At 39.5% G+C, this 24991-nt stretch overlaps 1 protein-coding gene across 1 annotated transcript; it reads left to right on the top strand.

The window, feature by feature from the left end:
- Positions 1-1858: 1858 nt before the first annotated feature.
- Positions 1859-19920, top strand: LOC141737901 (interleukin-5 receptor subunit alpha-like). The gene is made up of 10 exons (XM_074572897.1): positions 1859-1992; positions 2783-2937; positions 3076-3223; positions 3801-3909; positions 3995-4182; positions 7762-7898; positions 11992-12136; positions 16059-16146; positions 17173-17263; positions 19629-19920. The coding sequence occupies exons 1-10, from the start codon at positions 1890-1892 to the stop codon at positions 19752-19754; spliced, it is 1290 nt and encodes a 429-aa protein (XP_074428998.1). The 5' UTR covers positions 1859-1889; the 3' UTR covers positions 19755-19920.
- Positions 19921-24991: the final 5071 nt, after the last annotated feature.

The following is a 24991-nucleotide window of genomic DNA, read 5'->3' on the forward strand; positions in this document are numbered from 1 at the left end:
GTGGAGAAGTGCCTCTCAGTGCTGTGCAAAAGGTACTCCTAGGGAGACGTCACCTCCAGGAACTAGCAATGATCTCTCCTGAAATGCATTTCTTTGACTCAAGTCAGTTGTTTTTTTATAAGTTTATTCAAACTTACTTTAAAACTCTTCCTTCTCTGCCTCTGTTTCCTTTCTCCGACTGAATGCATTTGTATTACATCACAGATGATTTCTATTTTTGTTTCTAGCACCAAAAGTTGTTGCCACTTTCAGATTTATTTTGTTCCTTTTCCTGTTTCAGGTACCCTTTTGGCCTGTGTTTTCCACAAAAGTAGTCACGTTACTAACAGCCACAAATATTTTAACATACTTAGTCTTTTCCATCCTCAATGTCTTCCCTATCTCCAAATTTGAATGAAGCATATATATATTCCTAGGACTATTTTTGATTGCTCCATCTCATGGGAACGGATGGGCCCTTTACAACCGCTGCATGTTGAATTATAAACCCTTGAAAAATCCTTGTTTTCATTTATGTTTTCCCTGACTTTTGCCACACACCCTACAATTCCAGGGGCACCATTAATGGGAACTGAGGGTAAGAACAACTCACCCCTTCCCTTTCCAGGCAATTAGAACTGACTTTTTTCTTGGGCATACCAAGCAGAATCTACTCACTGTGGTGTGGCATGAATACTACATCTGCTGCTGTTGCTACAGCTGAGATCAGTACCAGAATGAACCAGGTGGAGGAATCTCTGCCTTAAAGCATTTTCTTATGAGTTTTCACAGTACTTCATGAACAATGACAGCATTCATTAAATGACCTCTTGTTTGCATTATACCAAAATAGCTTTATAAATGAAAGTGTACGTGTATATTTTTTTTCCATGTAACCTTATTGCAGACTTTTTGGATGTGGTGAACACCCACACATTTTCCTTTACATGACCAGTGCCTCTTGTTAGTCAATGTATTGTGAACATTTTAATATGGCTCCAGGAGTCCTTTTGCCAATCCACGGATAACACACACAGAGTGTGTGTGAGGATTTTAGTATGGAAAACAATCAGGGTCAAGATAAATCAGATGATAGTTTGTGAGTGAAAGACCCTGAACACAGAGGCGTATTAATTCTGTGAAAAACTGGTGAGATCTCAGAGGTTGTTTTACATTTAAGCAACCTTTGAATGAATACTCAGCCATCAAACAGCAATCATGTCTTTCTAAAACCAGCTTTGACCACTGCAGAATCTGGGTTCTCACTGTATCCCAAATTTAGCAAACACCTGATTACACTTGCCGATAGTCACTTTTGCAAATGGAAAGATTAATCTCTCCTTAGATAGTTACAGTTCGTACCCTCCTAAAGCAGATATCTAAACCAGGTAACATGAATCACAACCTCGAAGTGACAGTTGCTCTACTGCCACTAGAGGCTAGATAGATAACTCATAACAGTTACAGCCGCTGGTTTTGTATCTAGTCAAAGTTATGTCAAGTGGCTCCTACCCAAACAGTCTGCTTTCAGTGCCTGTAAGTGTCATTTCTGTGGTGTAGGTTTGAGTATCACTAGTGTCATATCTGTGGTCTTGCCTTGCAATCTAACCAGCACTGCCATTCAAAACCAGCTCAGTGTGGCACACGTGTCCTCTTTGGCCCTGGCACCCACCTAAAGAGTGCACTTAAATACAAACATCCTGGGAATAGAAGGCACCCATCAACAAGACCCATTAAACATATGTCATTTCATACTTCTTATACTTCAGACATTACTTAAGTGGTTAAGTGATGGTTTCATATTATTTCACAGGTGCAAAATGAAAACATCATGTGCTAAATGCTTTTTCAACCAAGCTTGGAACTAAAGAGTCTCAGTTTCTGCAGATCTGTGGCCCAAAACATTTGCTATGGCACGTGTTACCGTTGCTCCTGTCATGCTGATAATAAGTTTTTTCCAGCGTAAGACACTATTTTCCACTAGCTTGGCAAGTGGACAACCAGATGCAGTAGGTAAGTAAAATATTACATAACAGTTCATCCTACACTAGCCATCCCAAATCATAGAATCATAGAATAGTTTGGGTTGGAAGGGAACTTTAAAGGCCATCTAGTCCAACTCCCCTGCAATAAGCAAGGACATCTTCAACTACATCAGGTTGCTCAGAGCCCCAAAAAACCCGATCTGGAATATTTCCAGGGATGGGACATCTACCACCTCTCTGGGCAACCTGTTCCAGTGTTTTACCACCCTCGGAATAAAAACATTTTTTCCTTATATCTGGTCAAAATCTTCCCTTTTTTATTTTAAAGCCATTACCCCTTGTCCCGTTGCAGCAAACCTTGCTAAAAAGTCTGTCCCTGTCTTTCTTATAAACCCCCTTTAGGTACTGAAAGGCCGCAATAAGTTCTCCCCTGAAGCCTTCTCTTCTCCAGGCTGAACAACCCCAACTCTCTCAGCCTGTCCTCACAGGGGAGGTGCTCCAGCCCTCTGCTGTCTAATCTGAATTTATCGTCATGGCACTTTCTACAGCTCATAGAGAGAAACAGAGACCTGTGCCAGGACAGGTGTCCAAGGCAGGTAAAAGTGAATCACCTAACACTTTGGGAGCTGCAGATAGGTAAACATGAATCTCAATGCTAAATTCAGTCACATTCAACAGAACTCAGCAACTACCTGCTCCATGTAAGAACAGAGCTCCTGGGGAAACTTCTGGGTATGCAAGCCTTACTGAGAGCCGAATCCTTTGTGTACACAGTGGTGGGCCCTCTCGTCCTCTATGTAATTTCATTGTAATTGCAGATGATCTTGGGCTACATAATATTCTGTGGATTACCAAGCATGAGTCAAGAGTTATCTTGTCCTGGAACAATAACCTGACAGAAGAAGAAACTGAGAAGTACACTGTGAAGTATATTTTGAGTTATAAATTCTTCAATACCACTCATGAAAGAAAAGTAAGTAAGTTGTTCAATGATTACAGATAGTTTAAAGTGAAATGAAGTGTTACTTCATTCAGTAGATGAATTGGCATAATTTCCCTTTCAATACTTAGTACCATCTACCATCATGCACCTCCTTCTTCCTCCTTTTAGGAAAGACTGCAGGAGAAGAAAAAGATAATACGTCTTGAGTTACATTCTGGTTTTAATGCTAAAGTTAAAACACAACTTCTTGCAAAAGAAACAGAAGACATAATTAAGGAGAGTGGCTGGACAGAATTTACTTACAAGGCACCTCCAGGTCAGCTATTTCCCACACGTCATTAAGACATCCAAACGTTCATGATAATGTCCTGTCTTACTCGGAGACATATCATTTCTGAAAGCTAATTTTTACCTTATGCTACTTTTTTTTGGCATGGAATTGTAAAGAAGATGACACATAACACCTTGGAATATTGCAGAATTATTTCCTTTATTAGACATGTTCAGATTCAGAAAACTCCAGCTCTGCTGAGCAAGATGTCAGAACTACCCAACTACTCTCTCCATTTGCCCTGGCAACTCATGTGTCTTGAAGATTGCCTTCTGTATCACCTGGTTTCAGGAAATCTTAAAAAAGCAGAGCTTTTCAAATACTATTCAGGACATTTTGTCCTTCAAGTGGGTTAGTAAGGCTTTTGGTGGTAGTAGCAGATGTGCTTCTCAATTGCCATTGTTCAAAAAGCTGAGAGACCCATTTATTCTCACCAACCACTTATTCACGCTTCTAGAAATAAGGATACAGAGTGGGTTTGCAAAGGCAACCATCATGTTGTTATTAAAAAATCCATGAAAATAAATATCACTCACTCTTTTTCCCCCTTTCTTTGTTGCAGTATATATTCAGAATCTTTCATGCATCATATATAACATTTCTTTTTTCAATTGCACCTGGCATATTAAAACAGAAGCTCCTGAAGATACCCAGATCTTTTTTTCATACAGGTAAGGGTCTTGTGCAAAATAAGTATGAAACCATGTTTTTGTACCTAAGTCCTTGATTTACAAGACTCATATTTCCTTCTCACAGACACGTAGGAAAAGATTTTGAATGCCAGCAATATATAAAAAATGCAAGGAAGAAAAATATTGGATGCCATATGAAAGAGATATATTTCCAACCATCAAGAAAAATCAATTTAAACATAACTGTAAGAGATCTGAGAAATAATTCAGGAGGACTGTCTTATTACAAAGCTTTTGTACCTCAGACAATAGGTAAGTATTGTCTATTATTACCTACTATGAAAAGTTCATTCATTGTTAATTTCATTGGTCCAGAAAGCAAAGAAATGAAAGAGGAAAGTGTGACAAAGTCAGAACATTAGTTCTAACTTCTTATGCATTCATTTGTCTGGGAATTTTACACAAAGATTAAACAAAATGGATTATTGCTCAAAAGTTTTTATTTTTTTCTCTGATGTAATAACATTGCTTCTCTATAACTGGCATTTTAAAAAAATGATAGGCTAATGTGAGAAAATGCAATTTGAAAAGCATTATACTCTTCTTTTCTCCTCTTTTTCCTATTCTCTACTTTTTCTTTTATAGTGATGAAGAAAATGTGATATAAAAAAGGAACATAAATAGACACAAGTCTCATTCACAACTGAATTTAGGAATATGAATGTTCTCAAACATTTTAACATTTCTGTTTATTTATGATGCCCTTTTTCAGTTAAAAGTATATTGACAGTTATTTTTAATTATTGCCAGTTTTGAATGGTCATATAAAAATATTTTTTCTTACTTCTCTGGGAAGTTTGAATTAATCTCATGGGTAAGAAATTCACTTGCGTTCTAGCACAGCCCACAGATTCAAATACCTTTTAAATTATGCACATGTTGATTGTATTCCAGACCTGTAACAAGGGAATCAGTCACAATTCAAGGGATAGCAAAAAAGTCATTCAAAACTATCAAAATTTATTCTGAGGTAGGTCTCATTTATTCTGTTCTAATAGATTAGAATTATTGGCTTTACCTAAAGATTTACACTGTAATCAGAGCCAGCTATAAGCAAGATCTTCTGTTTTAGCAAAATAAAACATTTTAAAGAAAGTTAGATTGTCCTGAAAAGACAATAAAAAAAAAGGGGGGGGGGCGGGGCAGGGCAGGGAACTAATCTGCAGGAAGACTGTGTTCATTGTTTTCATAGCTGACTGGGAAGATGCTCACTTTCTGACTGGCTCAATGTGTCTCACCACCCTCACAGTAAAGGATTTCTTCGTAATATCTGGTCTAAATCTAACCTCTTCCAGTTTAAAACCTTTACCCCTTGTCCTATGGCTACACTCCCTGACAAGGAGTCCCTCCCCATCTTTCCTGTAGGCCCCTTTTAGGTATTGAAAGGCTGCTATAAGGTGTCCCCAGAGCCTTCTCTTCTCCAGGCTGAACAGCCCCAACTCTCTCAGCCTGTCTTCATAAAAGAGATGCCCCAGCCCCCTGATCGTCTTCGTGGCCCTCCTCTGGACTTGCTCCAACACATCCATGTCCTTCTTATGTTGTGGGCCCCAGATCTGAATGCAGTACTCCAGCTGGGGTCTCACCAGAGTGGACTAGAGACACAGAATCACCTCCCTTGACCTGCTGGCCACGCATCTTTTGATGCAGCCCAGGATACAGTTGGCCTTCTGGGCTGTGAGTGCACATTGTCAGCTCACGTAGAGATTCTCATCCACCAGTACCCCCAGGTCCTTCTCGTCAGGGCTGCTCTCAATCCATTGTCTGACCAGACAGTATTTGTGCTTGGGGTTGCCCTGACGCACATGCAGGATGTTGCACTTGGCCTTGTTGAACCTCATGAGGCTTGCACAGGCCCACCTCTGAAGCCTGTCAAGGCCCCTCTGGATGGCATCCCTTCCCTCTAGTGTTTCAACCACACCACACAGCTTGGTGTTGTCGTCAAACTTGCTGAGGGTGCACTCAGTCCCACTGTCCATGTCGCCAACAAAGAATATTGTTCACATTATAAGTAGTGGAATTACTCTTGCACGGCTCCAACATTACCAGGGCTGTCTTCTCCCTCCTGAGAAGGGGGTTGTACCTTTCTGGTTAAGAGGCATCAAAAAAGGCTTGTTTGTATCCAGGCTTCCCTTCTTAAACAGGAAAGCTTCCAGCTGGGCCTTAGCCAGCCTAGCCCTTGCACAGTCCTGGAGGTCATGGATGCCCACTGTCCTGCTGCAAGTTACCAGCCCCTGCAACCCAAGCTTCCCTCCAGTAACATGGTGTACAGTCTGACAAAACAGGACTCATGCACACCCGGTGCTGCAGGTGGCCCTGGCTGTCTGTATGTGTAGGATGAAAAAATTTGCAGATGACAAGTGACAAAAAGGTGAAAAAAAAATTGTTTCCTACTCTTGGTATACTCAAAGAAGGGCAGGATGCTCCGGGAACAGTATTTCAGAGGTGAAAAATGCATCTTTCCTACTACAGAGACTAAACAAATAAAAGCATATCTGCTTACTCTTCGCACCCTTCACAGCTCATGATGTGCCTCCACCCTCAAAGGTAGGTGTTGGTCACTGCCAACAGCTTTGGGGACAGGCAGAAGCGAGCAATTTTACAAGCTGAGGTAGCCCTGGGAGAAATATTTTTGCTAACTTTATGGGGTCGTTACTCAAAGAGAGGAGACTTCGCAAGGTGGAGAAGGAAAAAAGAAAAGCCAAAAAGCAAATCCCAGTGTGACATGCACTTCCATGGAGAGACACGGGGTCATGAAGCCGCAGGTGCTAGAGCCAGGCGCAACGGCTTCATGGACCAGTAATGCTGCCGCTCACCCTCTCTGTCGCTCGCTCTCTGTCTTTTCTCGCTGGCACCACACTGCAGCCATGCCAGCCCCACAGGGGCTGTCCCTGTCCACAGAGGCTTGCTGTGCTCTTCTGCCTCTGCTAGGAGGGCCTTTTTTGGGGAAGTCCAGCTGCAGTCCCTCCCTTGCAGCTGGAGAGGGCTCAGGCTGCTTGAGTACTCCAGCACACACCGAGGACCAGTGCCCTAACACTCTTCATGCTAGAAAGAAACTGTAGACTTGCTTATCTAAACCAAAGGTTAAAATCCTGTGAACCCAAATGTCCCTTGCTTCCAACCCTCTACCCCATCCCTCCCTGAAAAAAAAACCAAACATTGCCATCACACTCCTTGCACTTTGTGACTGGAGCACAGCGGCGGGAGGGGTATTTTTTGTTTGTTTGTTTGTTTGTTTGTTTATATCTCCTAAGCACATCTTGATTCCTCTGTAGCAAGTGCTCACCAGCTCATTTACAAAAGAGAGAGAAAGATTTCTAAAGGGTGTGTAGAAAACCTCATATATTGTGTAAGACCTTCCAGGTATTGGTACCCTGTCAGTAACCTTTCAGTGAGAGATGAAGTTCCATTTCTTTCCAAGTTACACTACCAGGCTCATGGGCAGACTTGAGGTATCCCACAAGACACAGTGGAAATAACCCGACACGGCAGGGAGCCTGTAGCAGCTCAGAGGTCTCCTGGACCTGGACTCTGGAGGGTGAACTCAAAGGCCCCACTCCTCCTGCTCACCCTTGCTAACTTCCCTGGAAGGATAAGCGGAAAAAAAAAAACAACTTCCTTTCTTTGTTTTGATAGAGAAATGGATGCCACTTAGTGAGCAGCACTTTTAACGAAAATGCGTCACTCACTGAACACCTTCTTTGGGTGTGACGACAATCTCCAAAAATAGTCAGCAGTATATTTTAGGGACTAACGCACTGTGTTTGTTTTGCATCAGCATAAATACGAGAAAGAACATGAGGTACAGGAGGTCTCTCTGTGCTCTTTTTTCAGAGAAACTGAACCCGCCGATCAACGTCTCTGTTTCCCTTGAAAACAGAAGTATTATAATTCACTGGAAACCCCCGCCTACTATTGGTTCTGCAAGAAGCAAGTGCTTTTTGTATCAAGTGAAAATAACAGATCGTAAGGTAATAAGTTTTTTTAATCTGTACAGCATAACTTTCATAAAAACTAGGCATCCCTTGAATTTAACAGAATTAAAACTCAAACAAACTTTAAAGAAACCTCAAGGTCTTTCATAAAGGATCCAACTTTTCTCGTCTTTCTGGTCAAAAATGGAAAATCAGCACATTTAATGAAGTTTTTCGGAGTCATGCTTGCATTCAGGTGGACTGGTTTTTTTCTTTTCATCTTGAATTTGAATTGTGCATTAGCATCACATAATTATTGACTTTTTTGTTATAGGAAAAGGAGCATTGATAAAAAGAAAAAAATAGCAGCTACTTTAATAATATTTTTTAAGAAAAAAAATTACGTTATTGTTGCTATTTCTACATACATCATTAAAGAATCACCCGCGTTGTTTGCATACATTATGTATTATATATATATTATATATTTTAAAATCTTTCATAGTGTATCAGCAACTTCTCTTAGTCTTACCTGTAAGAAATAGAACAGTGTTATAGTTTAGGTTATGCTGTACGGTGACTAAATGCTGTTTGGCATTACCAGGTGCCATTTTTAAATTACCTGGAAATAAGTGCTTAAAAGTTTTCATGCAGAAAACTTAATTCAGAATATGATAGGTATGAAATTCAGATGTGTTTTGGAATGTAATTTTTCTGAATCTTTGGTGTTTTCATTCAACTTGTCTAACGCTTTTCTTTAAGAACCTTGATGTTTTTCTTTAAGAACGTAAAACATAGCTAAGACTTAGGTAAGTCTTATCTGAGCTGGCTGCAAACATTTAAGAGACAATTAAAGGCTGAAAGAACATATGACTAAATTGATATGCATGCACACTTTGTTAGACACAGTAGCAAAGAGAAGCGCAGTGCGTTAGATACGTTATTGATCATATAATGTTATCTTCATAAATAACAGCAGGGTTTATTAATTCAGGTGCAGCTCTAATACTGACAGGCAGTTTCCAGAAGGGGTTTGTCTCTTCCCATATACCCTCATTGCAGCCTGTGCAAAAGGAGCTCAGGTCTATACGTGGACATCCCAAAGCTTCACGGTTCTCTTTGGGTTTTTCCAGAAGAAAGACAGGTGGCCTCCTTCTAGCCCACTTCTACAAATAGTTATCATCCCCTTAACAATTCCCAAGTCTAATACTTCAAAAACACTGCCACAGACATCTGGGGGCTTGTCCCTCTCCATTCACAAAGCTCCTAATCACCAATGGCTGAAAGCAAAGGGAGCAAGGGAGGTTCATGCTGGATCCTTAGTATCCTGTTCAGACACATGCTGGAGCCCTTCTGATCCCTTCCTGCCCATGCCCAAAGATTTCCTTCCTGTTTCAAGACTCAGAGCAAGGGCGGTGGCAGCGGGAAGGGCTGGGAGTAAGGGCTCCCTTCCCACTGCAGGGCTGGGATGTGCCCAAGGTGAGCAGGGAGATCCTGCAATCCACGGTGTTCATGTGGCCACTGCAGCCCCGGGTTCCCAGCTTCCTAACACCTTCTATTCTCTGGAAGGAAATGTCGAATACATTAAATAGTCCAGCATCCTTACTTAAATGGAATAAACCTCTTCTATTTTCCTTGTTTTATACAGCTGCTCCTCTGCTTTTGTACACATCTGCAGGACATAAACATAGGAGGGGAAAGCAAAGAAAAGTAATTTGGGTGTGGAAGTGAATGAACACCTACAGCAGTGGAAAATAATGGCTTTATTGTTTTTTTTTTTCACAGACAGGATGGTTTGGGAATATAGGAAAGAAGCAGCTGAAATAGCAACAAAAAAAAGACATATGAGGGCACAAGATAAATGATGGGGCTTTAAGGTAGATTTAAGGAGAATGAATGTCAAAGTTAGTAATGACTGAAACAGTGGTTACCTAGCCAAGCAGCAAAAAAGGAGAAGGCAGGGGGTGGGGTAGGGTGGAATCTGTGGAAAGTTTAGGAAGAAAACGGCAGCAGTATGACAGGAGACACAGGAGGGAGAAGAATGGAGGAAGGCTGAGATTCTGTTTCCTGGCCAAAGCAAGGTTTTAATTACTTTCACAGAGACTTAATGAGTATTAGGGTGTCCTTAAGCAGGCTTGTAGATGTTTGTTAAAGAACAGGTAGGAGTATAATGATTAAAATATATAAGTCTATATTTATTTATTCTGAATACCTGAAGAGATGACTTGCTGAATACTTACGCGCACAAATAATAACACTGTGATACAGATTGATAAAGCTTGAAAATAGGCAATTGAGTCTGTAGGTAACAGGAAGCTAGGAAGAGTTGGCATGTACCATGGGAAGCAAGATTAGAATTTGAAATGTTGGGTAAGTCTGAAATCAACAAGCCAAAAATTCAGTAATAAGGAAAATCCTATGATTAGGAAGTACAGGTCAAATGCGCAAGCACAAAATAAGGAATTAATGTGTAGGCAGCAATGCAGAAAAGGTCTGTGGATTACACTGAACCACAAACTGAGTCAGTCTTTCCACGTTATTACACAAAGGTCAAATATTATTCAAGTATATATGACAGGCATGTCACATGCAATATGTAGGTTGTGACTAATTCGCCCTTCTAGTTACTGAGGTTCACCTGAAGTTTCAAACTGTGCTTTGGGTACCACCACAAAATATAAATATGCTGAAAAAAAAAAATCAGAGAACATAAATGAGAGTTACCAAAATGATCATAAGCTTTGAAAACCTGCTCTAGGAGTGGAAGACTGAAGGACATGGTCTAGAGTAACTTATGTTAACAATCTTCTGGTAAATAAAAGAGCATAGGGATCATACTTACCCATGACAGCTTGTGAGTAGGATAAACAGAGAATGGTTAAATTCGAAGCAAAGAAAACACAGGCTAAAATTTAGGAAAAGTGCTCTAATTCCAAGGAAAGTCCAGCAAGGGAACAGGTTTCTGAGGCCAATTGGGGATGGCTCTGTATAGAGTTACCAACAATAGATTAGACAAACCTCCTCCACAAATGTTCTGGGTGGATATGACTGCAAGTTCCTGCACATCATGACAGCCAGAAGTTGAACTATGTAATTTTACAAAAAGTCTTTCGGTCCTGCATTTTGGAATTTTCCTATGATGACATATTATTTGCTCTATAGGAAGAAATTTTCAGGCACTGCATTTGGTTAGCACCTAACCCTCGCAGTCGCTTCAGTGTGCTTTTGAAAGCCCAAGGGCTTTCACACTTTTTTACTTACTTTTGAAAAACTTAACATGTGAACTTTTGGACCTATTTTTGCCACCAGATCTGGAAAGGTCTGAAACAGTGTGAAGGAAGAGAAAGAAATGCCATGGTACACAAGGTCAAACCCACACTGGTCTTATAGTACTACCACATCATGCTTTCCTAACAACGAAAGATGCAAAGATTCTGGGCCCCTCCATGCCTGAGACGCATATTTTATACTTCTTTTCAGCTTTCTGACACTATTTTTAATTTTTAGAAGCAGGAATTTTCTCTCCTGCTTTCTTCTTTTCTGTTCGTTCTTAAATTCTTGGCATTTTCTATTTATAGCAAGTAGCTTCCGTTTTCAAAAGTGATGAATGATTTAAACTCTGTTTTAAACTCTGACACTCCTTGTGTTGGCTTTATTTTTTGAAGTGATGTGCTTTCTTTTATAGGCACAATTAAAGATGTTGCAAGATAGTCACTAAAATAGTGGGCATCCCTCACCACCAGTCAGCTGAAAAATGCAAGATTTTATTCCACCAGACACGCAAGTATAGCATGCTACGCACACCACAACCTTAAAAACTTGCAGTTTCATAGTTATGGTATGCGTCCTATACTTGGTGTGGTAAGAAATTAAAGGGGAATCAGAGTTTTCAAAATCTTACTGTCCTACCATAGCAGATACCTCCTTCCATCTTATCAGTTCTAGGCTCTCCTTCATTTGCAGTCCTGAGTTTTAATACGTACCAGGTAAAAGTCAAATTGTGTCTGGACCTAAACGCTTGTTCTGAAAATCTCTTCCTACTAGTTTAGAGATGTAAATAATAGTATTTGACATTCCTAGATTTATATCTATTTGAACTGCAATGTGAAATCACCTAAACTAAAATAACCCCCTAAACCAATCTTGATAGATTGTAGACGTCACTGCAGAGAAATATGAGTATCCGTTTCACAAACCAGCAAAAAAATGTGCAGCACAAGTGAGGGTAAAGAAAGATGTATGCATAAGAAACAAGATTTGGAGCGAATGGAGTGAACCAGTGTTTATTCACAGTGGTAAGTTATCGTGTATTTACTATTCATAACCCTTACCATTAGATATGTTATTACCATTCAACATATTTACTTCGTTATTGCGTCTGTTCTTCTCCTTGCTGTATTATTGTAGCATAACAGTGCCTAGAGGTCCACGGCACGTACCAGGTTCACACAGCTCTAAGTGCTGTAGGGAAAGATAGCCCTTGGTCTAATGAGTTGCACTTCCTTGGTCCTAAGGTAGTCTAGCACAGGGCTGTTCTCCTGAGGTAAATTATATCTGACTCTTGACAGCCTTTAGAAAATAATAATGGTCAGCAGCCAAAAAGCTCACAACACCCTCCTGCCTGCCCTGCAGTGGACAGCCCAAGCACCTCTACAAATGCTTTCAACTGGAGTTAGTAAGCTAAGAAAACCACAAAAGACATAATATTCGTCAAATCACATAGTCCATAAGCAGTAAGTCTAATATCTCTTTTACTACAACAGGGGAATAGTTTATTATCTGACAGAGGTAGGAGATAGTTTAGGTCTCATTTAAATAGGTGCTCTGGGGCCTACAGCTTACTTCAGCAGAAATTAAACAAGAGCCTTGTAATACTTTTCCTTCAACTCCTATGACTAGGTTTTAATATTTGTGTGCTTACAAGGGAAACTTGTGCTTTCTGTCATGAGAAAAATGCCTCCACATTCAGCAGCTTCTTGATGTCAAGTTGGGTGAAGAGGAAGTAGTATAATGGAATGATACTATATTTATGGAGAGAAACTGATGCATAGACTTGTCACTGTACATTGACATGCAAAAAAAAAAAGTACAATACTATTGGTAATAAAACAGAAGATGATAAATGTCTTTATTTAATGCAACAGACTGTGTATTTTGGAATAAGTCTTTGATCTGTTGAGCTTCAAGTACGTATTTTTCTGATGACACAGGAGATACAAGGCCAGAAATTATTATTTTTGCAATGGATTGAATGTAAATTCAGTTATAGGCTTTATAGTATGTCACCTCCCTACTCTGTCAGACGCCTCACTGTATCCCACTGGTCTGTTGGCACCTCTCAGCTGCCACCTTTGTTGGCCCAGATTCATTCATGTCATTTCAAAAGTGTCTCACTTATGAAACGCTTGGGGAGAGAGAAGCCTAGTTGCTCCACATGCTCACTGTATTTCAGGCCATCAGAGACTTGAATTGCCCTTTGGAGATGCTTCTTTCTTCTCTCTGAAGACAGAGAGAGCCTAGGACCGTAGCATGGCCAGCAGAGGGGTCTGCCTGGTGTCAGGCTGGACACAGCTGATGTGTAGTTGCGGAGGGAGGGGAAATTAGAAGGACTTTCCATCGTGGGGGAATGTAGATTTACTCACTCCCTACCAGCCCCACACCAGAAGAAGGAAACGGAGCTGAACAGTCATCCATCCTGGTTCCAGCCTACCAACCTTGCTCGCAGCAGCTGCTACTCTCCTGCAGCAGTTTTCAACACCACTGCTTTCCCAGCTTCCGCTACAGCTGTTGTTGAGGCTGAACAAGCACAGCATGTTTCCTCTGCTTCAGAAAAGTTTATGGTAGACAAGACTGCTCGCCACTGCATTTAAGCTATAATATCTGCATGTGCTCAGTGCAGCATGTTGATTTTCCCCTGGAGCATACTGCACATATGCACAAGTTCATGTGATGTGGTGATTTCCCTTCTTCCTTGCTGTACTTGGAGAGGACTGGTGGTCTTTTATAAAACGAATCTATGAGTATATTACATCGAGGGGTCACACGCTCAGGCAAACCTCTTTAAACATCTCCTTTGATGCCTAGAGAATGTTTTCTGCCCATTTTATTTTGGGAACATACATAAGTGGACATTATGAAGTGTATTTTAATATTGCCTAGATTAAAAAAAAACAGCCTTGTATTAGTAGTATCACTCATGGCAACTCCATGAAAGTCAGGTACCTAATTTCATAGGCACAGTGAATTGACAAAATTGAATCTTTCTGTGGAATAACTTGAAAGGAAAAACATCCATTCAGTTTTGTTTATTTTGGAATGTGTCAAATATTCTGCTGAAAGACATGAAGGAGCATGCAATGACCTGCTTTTTGTTTGCTTCTACATGACATTCCAATGTTTCATCTACGAAATGTGCTACATTTCTATAAGGATGCATTTTTAAGAGGCATTTCAGCGTCCATTTAAAAAAGCTGAAACATCAAAATGAAATAACATAATTCAAAACATAACTAAAATATTTGTTCTGAAATGTTCCTTTGACATGAAAAGAATTTGTTAATTTTCTCATGGGAAACACATTCATTTTCCATTGCAATTAGCATATGCCCTTGAAAAAAACCACAATTTAAACTGAACTGAGCTATTTAGTATAGAAACTTTCTGCTGAAAAAGAAATGTTTGATCAGCTCTTTTCATATATAGAAACCTGAAATAATTGGTCTAATTTTTAGAGCTGCTGAGCATTCATAGATCTCTTTGAAGTTAGTAGTAATTCAGAGGTGTTCTGCATTTTTGCAAACCAAGCCACTTGTTTTAGTTTTAAAGTACTGTTATCTGTGACTAAGTTTAAGCATTTGCATCTGAAAAAAACCCCACTGTAAAATGGTCTACCTAAAAGAATGTATGTGCTGCTTTTTCTTCCTCCTTCCCAAAATGCATGAGGTAAGAAAGCAGGAGAAACAAACCTCTTTGTGGTTTGGTTGATGAAAAGACCACTGCTTCCTCTTCTCTCGGGTGTGTACGTGATATGGGGTTAGTAGAATGATGCAGAACAATTACCTCAAACAAAAAAATTTCTACTACTCAGTCCAGACACTGTTCGCGATATGTTTTCTGAGCCCTCCTCTCAAAAGACAAGATGGGAAAAACTCCCTTTTCATCTCAAAGTGAATAAAGAGTAGTTTTGTATTTTAGTAGAACGTAAGTGTTATTCTTATGCACAGTTTTACTCCAAGGTTTGTGAGTTTTTTCTTGGTTTCATATCAAATTTGTGGAAATTCATAATATCCTTGGTTTTAAACTACAGATGGGTTCAAACTATGAACTTCTGTTCAATTCTTTTATTCTTTGAATTTGATCTAGATTGACCCTAAAACTATTGTTTAACTGACCTCAGACTATTAACATTTTAAGAGCTGTTCCTGCCTGTTTTTCTTCAAAGCACTTAGTTCAAAGCAATCCAAACTAGTTGTGGTTCTAAAGCTATGTATTAAAAAAAAAAAATTCCAAAAATACATTTTTGACTCAATTAAAGACATTAGCATTTTGGTATTTGGGATATTTTGGAAGAAAGAATGCAAGGTACAGAGCAGTAGTATTTGTTGAACAGCATAAATACATATTTCAGAATGTTTGCTGGCATTTCTGTAGGACTTAGGGGTAAAAAAGGTAAATATAATGAAAACCAAATGTGTCTTCTTGAGTCAAAGGGAATATTTTCTTTGACAAAAAGCTTTTATTTTCATTTTGTCTTAAACCAGTTACAGCTGTGAAGGGGTGAGGAGGCAGTGGCAGGGTATTCATGGTGCGTGGAGATGGGAGGTGGCAACAGCAGGAGTCCAGAAGCAGCTGGGGCAGCGGAGGTGTGTCAACAGCAGATGGACAGAGGGTTTGATACCCAGAGGAATCAAGGCTGGATGGAAGTATCCAGTGGCAGGACAGGCCATGCCTAGCAGAAATCCAGGGAAAGGAGGGGATGGAGCGTACCGGAGCAAGGGAAAGTGCTTGAGTGAGGCAGCAGCAAGGCTGAGGGGAAGAGGAAGGAGCAGTGCTGAAGTCAGAAGCCCCCGTTTCCCCTAAAGAAGCTCCAGGAAATGTTTCTTTAAATCTGTAGCAGTTCAGGAATAGTGCAATATTTATGAGTCAATATATAACTAATCCATTTATGAACTACCCTTTCCCACATTATTAACACTACCTTTCTCTCTTCTTTTTAAGAAAAGACAGTGGATGTCATGCTGCTAAGCCTCACCTTGTTTTGCCTCCTGATTTTCCTTGGAGGTTTGCTGATATGTGCATTTAGAAGGTAAAGTACCTTTCTGGAAGGTAGTATAAATTTCTGGTCAGGGAAGAAGAGAAGTGGAGATGAGGGTAAGCAAACAATAAAATGGATTAAAGTCAAACACAGATCCTCTCAGATAAGTTATGTTTACAAGAAGCAGTTAATTGTGCATTTCCAACTACTCTTCTAACAAAGAAGTGCCACAGCTCCCATCACAGCCCCTAGAGCTCCAGTCTCACACACTACTCTCAGCTGTTTCTCTGCCACTGTAAATGACATTTTCTCACCTTTGACTGCTGCCTCTCCACCCTCCGTGTGACTTTGCCCTGTGCTTTTGTGGATTCTACATTCAGGGTCACCAATGTTAATCATGACAAAGATTAATTGCATTTGCCACGTTGCCCAATTTCGTTTCATAATCCATGGGTATTACCGAAAGCAGTTTTTTACTCTAAGCTGGACAGTTTACAAGAAATGAATAAAAAGAGAAAGTCAGGCTGATGGAAGGAATTTGCTTTGCTGTACTATTAGCTTTCCTATTGACAGGGCTGAGAAGGCTTTCTTGAACTGAAAAAAAACTTGTTCAGGGTAGGACGGTAACTCAAGATACCTTAATATTCGGAAGGTACAGTATGTAAATGGAACCTCCATTAAAAATAAATGGATTATTTAATTAATGACTAAATATGATTCCTAATTAGGATTAAAGAAGTTTTCATGTGCTTTATCTTCTTTCAGTAAATAAAGACTCAAGGCAAACAAAGCATGCAATTGAAAGCTATTTGCACCTAAATATAAAACAATATTCTGGTCAAATAATGAGGAGTGACTTTGGCCTCAAGAGAGTAATTCATTTATGCCTGTTAAAAGCCAGTCAGGCTGAAGAAGAGCTGGGACAAATGTTGAGAAAAATGTCTGCAGTGAAACAGAAAACGGTAGAATGGCTTTAGGTAGATGCCTGTCTAATTAGCATACGTATTACAAAGCATTATTGAATGATCTGTTCCTGCAGACATTTAAGAGTTGCGTGTCTGTACCACTCTCTTGTAGGTATAGATGCCTGGAAGTTATAACCACGCCTGTTCCACATCCTTCAGATAATATCAAAACTTGGTTAGCTGCAGATGAGACTCACCACCAGGTAGAGTGTGTCTGTCTTTTTTCTCTCACTACATTGACACGTCTGATACTACTTGCGATCAGAATGGTACAACATTGCATTTGGAGCAGCGGGTTGGTTTTAAGACAAACCAGGAAAAAGGTATGCAGAGTGTTTGTTGTGAAGCCAGAAGAGAACAGATAGCTTCTGCAGATCACAGGGCAATGATCTCAGTAGACAGGATGGAGAAAATCCTCAGGGGAGTATTATCTCAAGAGTGCCTCAAAGAGAAAGTGTTTCAGCATATGCACACTCAATGGGTTAACATTTTAAGGAGTGATCACCCTGACTTCCTGCAGTACAGTCAATTATGGGGTTTTACATGTATAAGCATGGAGGCAAGTTATCAAAGGGAAAGTTTTTGTGGAGATCTGCAAGTCATTGTTTATGTTGTAGTAAATGCATGCATTCTTATGGTAAATAAGGTAAAGATCCACAAAACAGAAACTACCCCAACTGTGTACCTGCTGCAGGATAAAATCGTGTACAGAGGTGTTTACTTTGGAAGAGATGATGTGCTGTAAGTTCAGATGCTAGCTTATCTCATGGGAAATTACAAGTCTTCATTCAACCAGGCAAAAAAGAAAACAAATATTTGCAATATTTGTGTGGCTATCATGAATGGAGCTCTTTGGCAGGCGCATTCAATGCTTCTTATCGCTGTCTGCCATTGTGTGAGTTAAAGGAAAAAATGCAGTGGCATTGGTATAAGCAGTGGTATAGATCCCTACAACTCTGGTGACGCTGTGCTCCAGGAGGCATGGTAAGATTGCCTCTTATCTGGTTCTTCTGGAACACCTGATGAGAAGTTGCAGGTGTGCTCAAACTCTTGGGGGGGAAATATCATTGAAATAGGAAACTGTAATAAGGATTTTCTCCATCCTGTGTACTCAAAACATTTGTTCAGAGCCTCTGCAGGATTTCTATTAATTTTACTCTGTCCTACTTTATTACTGTACTTACACTGCAGTATCATAATCTCTTCTAGTAGTGCATTCAGCAATGTAACCAACGATTGACAATGTGAGCTGTTATGCCATCTTTCCCAGGGATAAAATATATGCCTTCCAGTATTGTGTTTCAGTTTTTGTATGAATATACCTACATGATTGCAAGCTCTGACAGAAACCATGGACCATCTCAATTTATGAATCACAATTCGAATCGTGAGGCAAGAGGAGTGGATTGTTTTGTTTTGTTTTGTTTTACCTTCTCAAAGACAAATTTATGGAAAAACTGATGTGCATATGCTATATAATCATATTACAAACAACAAGATTGAAGTGTTTTGAACTGGCAGCTGGAGTTCATTCCACAAGCCTGGGGCTGGCTCCCAAGACCACCCTGTGCTCCTCTTCTTCTTTACAGTCATCTTCTCAGGAAAGAAAAGCCCAAGAGCTCCTGAACTATACTGAACCCAAGTCTCTTATTCTTAAGATTCAAAGCCATTTCTGGCCAAAATTATTATTTGACCAAATTTGACCCCAAAGGTGCCATATTTACCACCTTTTCTCTGCAAAAATGCCTTGGTGCCCTTTTCACCAGTAGTGCTGTGCAAATTAACTAATAATTCCCCTTGTGTTGGCCACAAGGCAGAATGTAAAGATAAAATTGTCATCATCAAACTTATTTTCTGTATCTCCCTTCACCCTAGAACTGCGTATATTGCTATTTAGGGGGGTCTTTGTATTTAATATATAAATAAAAAAAATCACAGTAATCAATGATCACCACAAAAAAATATATTTCACATCACTAACAGAGAAAGAAGACATTTTTGTCCCAAACTTTTACAAACACTGAATATACCTTTGACAGGAAGACCTCAGCATAGCCGTGTAATTACTGTCTAGATGATTATAACAAGTGGCTGAGATGACTGTTGATGGCACTACTAGGAAAGATAAATTGAATAAAACATATGGAACATATCAGTATCTGAAATATTGCTGACACCTGGAAGAGTAAAGACATTGGCTTTGGACTCATTGTAAGAGTTAAGAAGACTGGGTGCTGAAATAATCTGTTCTATCCAACAAATAAATATAACCCCTGAAAGCTAGACTGTGACTTTGACATAACTCTTAGGTCCTTAGGTACATAGTCATATCAGCCAGGAGGGTGACAAGCAGCAAAATTAAGGTTCAGAACAACTAAGCAAATTTGCCTATGAGCAACTTTTATATTGAGTAACTCATATGACCCCTGTATTCCAGTTATCACGCCAGAGTAAATAATTTGTTCTAAACCCAGATATACCAAACAAGTAGCATGCTTGTAACAATATCCAGAATTTGTAATACTATTGAATGCAGAAGTTGTGCATAATATTATTTTTATTCAACAGAAACAAATGTCAATGCAAATGGAGATGCACTCAGAGGTTACTATGGGAACACCAGAAGAGAACGGAGACGAGATCATTCTCAAACAGTGGAGACGTTTGAAGGCATCTGGATTAGAAAACCCGTAGGGAGGATGCACTTTTTTTATCTATATGCAAGAGTTATCTTTCTGTGAGGTGGACAATATTCTGACAGATCTAAGAAAAGCTGATACTGGAGTTTGTCTGAGCCCAATAATTTGAAATATTTTGAGCTCTGACATTGTGCAACTCTTAAAATGAGCTTTGGATCACAAAGGCAAAACAGTACCTTGCAGTTTGTCTCTACTACTGATCTTCAGCCCAGTAAAATCACAGCACCTCAGACAATATGATCTAATATTGAAGTCCGCTTGGGTTAAAATGGAATTGGAGTTAGTGTTTCATAATGCTGCAATAGTTTCCAAGTACTGTCTGATAGATCAATGTCTTCGAAGACATGAATTCATACAAGTCTCATACTAGCTATTCAACATCTGATTGGTCATGACTAATGGTGGAAGCAATGAATGTTTCTGGAAACAGCAGCAGAAGATCACAAGGGTTCTCTAAATCTCCCAAAAAACCAGTTTCTGAGGCACTCCATTGTGTAAGTAGACATCAACCAGAAAGAAGAGTCAGGTGTGAAGACATAAGGTCTTCTCATGTGATGGACTTATTCCTTTGAAGTTAGTAAAAGGAGAAAACTTTAGACAAGGTAAAGAAAACAAAGTTTTCAGCTGTATTATGATTGCTTAAATAAGTATAACTCAGAGAAGTTAAAGTTCAGAACTGACCATCTATTGCTATTTATTTTTCCCTGTCCTTTTAAAGAAACCTTTCTTTCCATTTCCATGAGGTGGTGAGCCATGCCAGTTCATTTTGAGGTACACAACCAGGGCAGACTATCTTAACTGTTAGTTGAGACAGTATTTATTGACTACAAGAGAAGGAATATAGGGCCCCGATTTTTCAAGGAAGACATTTCTGTTGACCGTAAACTGTTTTTGTGGGTGGGAAATACAAATAATTGATGGACCTAATTTTCTGGAAGGCTTGGAAGCTACCTAAAAAATTCCTGCTTTAATTCCTGGTAAAATTTCTCCACGTTCAAAATAATATTTGTTGAAGGAAATATTTGGTTACACTTGAAATAACATTTTTTGTGTTATTGTAGGGAATGATATAAAAATTTTGTTTGTGCTTTTTTGAAACATTCAGTTTATAAGATACACTTCTGTGCAGAGATTTGATTCACCTAAATATGCTTTTTTTTTGGTAAACTCTCTCCCTCACCACCATGGTGAAGACTGCACTCTTTAATACTAAGAGTGTCTGGTAACACCTCAAGACCCTGAGTTGGAAGTGCCTGAAGAACAAAAGGACTATCATTGACTTTGTTCGACATAATATCAAGTTCACGATGTCAGGAAAAAGCAATTAACTTTACTAAGTAGTGCTACCTTTCCTGTTGCATTGTAGTTTTTACAGAAGGTAAGGATGGCCTTACCTTTGAACATCAGTGCTCTTCGCCCTGTACCTGTCAGCCTGGTGCCTGTGCGTATCCTCAGGGAGAAGACGAGTGGTAGATATCAGGTACTGAATCAAGTTTCAGTAATGACAGCTCCCATAATGTCTCCTTCTCTGTCTTGAGCGTAGATGGGAAAACCAGCAATCAACATACTCATTTTTCTCTTGCATGGTCAGAGACCATCTCTGTGCGTAGACAAGGCAGTTTATCCCATCAGCCATGGTCCAGGCATGTTTTCTCAGGAAGGAGGGGAAGAATTACTATTTTACTTAAAAATCATTACAGGAGGCATTTAGAAAACAAGTGTCATGAACTTACATATTCCTTTCTTGGTGAGGATATAGAACTGATATAATGAAAGAATCAGAACATATGTGAGCTAAGTGGGGTAGAGAAGTACCACACATTCGCCAAACACATCTGGAAACCAGACCTCTTACAATGAAATCAGGCCACAGTGAATATTATATTGTTCCTTAAAATATACTTGATATACATATATTTTTTATAGTTTTGGCTTGCATCGCTTGAAGCCCACAACCAGTGCCAGGATTTAAAATAAGACAGAGAACCTATAGATAAAAGTAATTTTACCTATTTTACCTGAACATAGAAGAATTCTTTTAGATCAAAATTGCTTTGCTTACAAGAGGCCTCTGTTTCTGTCAATAAACACAATTCTCCCACATGCACACGGCAACCTCCAGACACACACCACACTAAAAGATATCAGTTGTATGGAAAATTAATCCTAAAGTGCAAATTTTTAAATAAAAAAATCAGTATCTGGATCTTTATGAGAAAAACTCTTCCAATTTGTTTACAAAATAGTATAATTTTTCCTTAAAATAAGAATATTATTCTAAATCTATCCTAGATTTATGCTGCAATAGGGAATTAATGTGCAATATATAATGATGAAATATAATTACCTGAAAGCAAAACTGTGCAACCCTCAGTATGGCAATAAACATTTAATTATATACAAAATCTTACTCAGCTCATCTGGCTTGCTCCTGTAAATTAAGTTCTCGCCTTCACCTTACCTGTGAATGAAGCTCCTGTGAATGAGATTCCACCTTCTGGTATTTGAGTGGCACAACCTAATGAGACACTGGGCAGCGCATTGCGCATAGAGACATTGCTCTTCCTCTCCACTTACACATATGCAGAGAGCTCTGGAGTCAAAATCCCTTTGTCTGGATCATAAAGCCCTGTGATACATCATGACAGCAATTTTTATGCTTTCAATTCTGAGTACATGTAGCACACAGGGACTTAGGGCTAGGAGCATAACCCAACGTTTTTAATTCTTCCTGAACGTCAGTGACTATGTAGATATCAGGTGTGCCTTGCTGTAGCTTCTGAAGGCACAACAGACCCTTCCCTTTGCTTTGAAAGGATAATTGCAAGAGGATGAAGGGAATCAGCAAAGCAACCCTCAGACTTCTGACTCTGCACGAAATCTCGTCAGGTTGTCCATTGCTGCCACCTACTGTACAACCACCCTGCTTTAAATGAGAAATATTCCTCATGTTTTCAAACTGCTTTAACTCAGGGCAGGTCTGCTGCTTTAACTGCACTGTTATAATTAAAGAAGTCCACCTTCCTCTCTACCGTGAAGACCTGGCCTTCATTAGGGACAGGATCCATCTTCCCTAATTTTAGCCTTCTCTAAGTTGGGTGTCTAATCAAACAGAACTGGCCAGGGCCCTGGGATATATACTGAGAGAAGACCTCCAGTGAACATGTCATTCCAATCTAGAACAGGTGTCCGAGACAGGATGACTCTCCACTCTTTCTCGTCAGACCCTAAATGATGAGACTCAGATTAGATGCCTACATTGGCAAAACATACTTTTCTTGACCTAGTGATTCTGGCCCTCCCTACCCAGTTGAAAGGAGATACTTCAGCCAAAGAACGGCTTGAAAGGTGTATCCTTTGCCTTTGCGAATTTTTCCAACACAGTTAAAGGAGTCACAGTTCATATCTCATCATGTTTCAGACCAACATTATTAAGCCAGCAACAGCAGTTTTGATCAGAAATAGCTTTGATCAAGACCAAGGGCAGAGAATCTTGGGCCACAGTATTTAGGCCAAAGTCTAGGTTCACAATTTTATTCTTCACACTATCAAGTGGAGACGCTGGAGGATGCAAGCATCTTATTTGCACATAACTGTACATGATTATAAGTTTCAACAAAGTGAAATATATCAAACATAAAGACTGTGCAAGTGTGGTATACATGTGGAAGAAACGTGGTCAAGGAAACGATGTCTGCATGGAAAAAGCCACCAATATTCATCAGGGCCAAGTGTACAGTGCATGTTGTGTCCTTATACTGCCTGTATTTCTCCATTACAGCTGTATATGTTATGTACTGGCATTTGAATAACCAGCGCTAGCTAACTGGTACAACTTGTTCTACTTATATCTAAAGGAACCAGACAGCCTCTACAAAGTAACTCTAGATATAAAGATGACACTGAGAAGATAAAAATGCTTTGGTGGCTTAGTGCTGCATTGCACTAAGAGTTGTATTACCATATCTCATCAGAATATACTAATGTCAGCATATTTTTGGTAATCTCAGAAAAAAATCCAGGTCACAGTTTTGAATGATAATTGCATGTAAAGCCTGTCACCATGCTTGGTTCTCCTGAAACCTGGCAAGTGATCAAACCCCTAACTATTGGACAAATACTTAGAGAACACAATCTTGGTATCTAGTTTAGGAAAACATTTGGAGTGACATAGACCCAGCAAACCAGTCAACACCTTTGAGTCAAAGCTACCATAGCTTTACTCAGTTTTCTTATTATCATCCTCTAGGACCGTAAAAAATTTCTAAAAACCACAGACATACCTATTTATCTGCAGTAAATCCAAAACGCATAAGCATAAAAAAATACATGCATAATACCTTGGCAAATCAAGACATTAACAAAGAAGGAAAGAAGAGATGGAAGTGGAGGGAAAGAATGAAAGAATTAATATTCCAGACCATACAACAATATTATGTTTTCATTACCTCACAAAATTAGTTTGGATTCAGCAAGCTGCCACTTTGCATTCATATAGATGAAAAATAATTGTATTTTAAAGCTTGTTTTGGCTTCTGGCTTTCATTTGTTTTTTTGACCAATGGAGAAAATGAGAAATGCAGTGATTATGTAAACATTCTAGACCACAATAGCTAACACATACTCGTTTCATCCTTGATTTTGTGCAAAAGGCTACTATGTGGGAAATCCTTTTTCCAATTTTTAAACTATAGAGCTGCTTGCCACACGATGTTGAAAATGTACATGGGTTTAGAAAGAAGCTGGACAAAACCATGAGAAAATATCTGTCAAAGACTTGCTAGATACAAAGTCAACTCTTCTGTTCCATGTGGTCCTCCACCCATAAATCGCAAGACACAGGGAGAATGCATCTTCCCTCTGCTTACTTTCTGCCCTAGGCCCCTGCTACTGGCACTATTAGAGAGAAAATGGACAACTGGTCTAAGTCAGCCTTTGACTGATCAACTGCACCCGTATTTTTAGAGCAGTTGGAGGAACAGCTGAGGCATTGTCTGCATTTCCCACACTAAGGGACTAGTTCACTGCTGATGTTGAAACAAAGTGTATGACCTCTATCTTCAGGAGATAAGCAAAGCGTGCTGCTCAGCCAACATCTAAACCCAGAAAACCTCAGCACTGGGTGGCTTCATTAAAGTCACCCATTTCATCTTCACTTAGTTAATGTGGGGAAACATTATTAGACTGGACTTCCAGTCATAATATGGAGAAGAGATTTATCCACTTACATCA

This window comes from Larus michahellis, chromosome 1 (assembly GCF_964199755.1).
Source record: "Larus michahellis chromosome 1, bLarMic1.1, whole genome shotgun sequence".
Classification (NCBI taxonomy): domain Eukaryota; kingdom Metazoa; phylum Chordata; class Aves; order Charadriiformes; family Laridae; genus Larus; species Larus michahellis.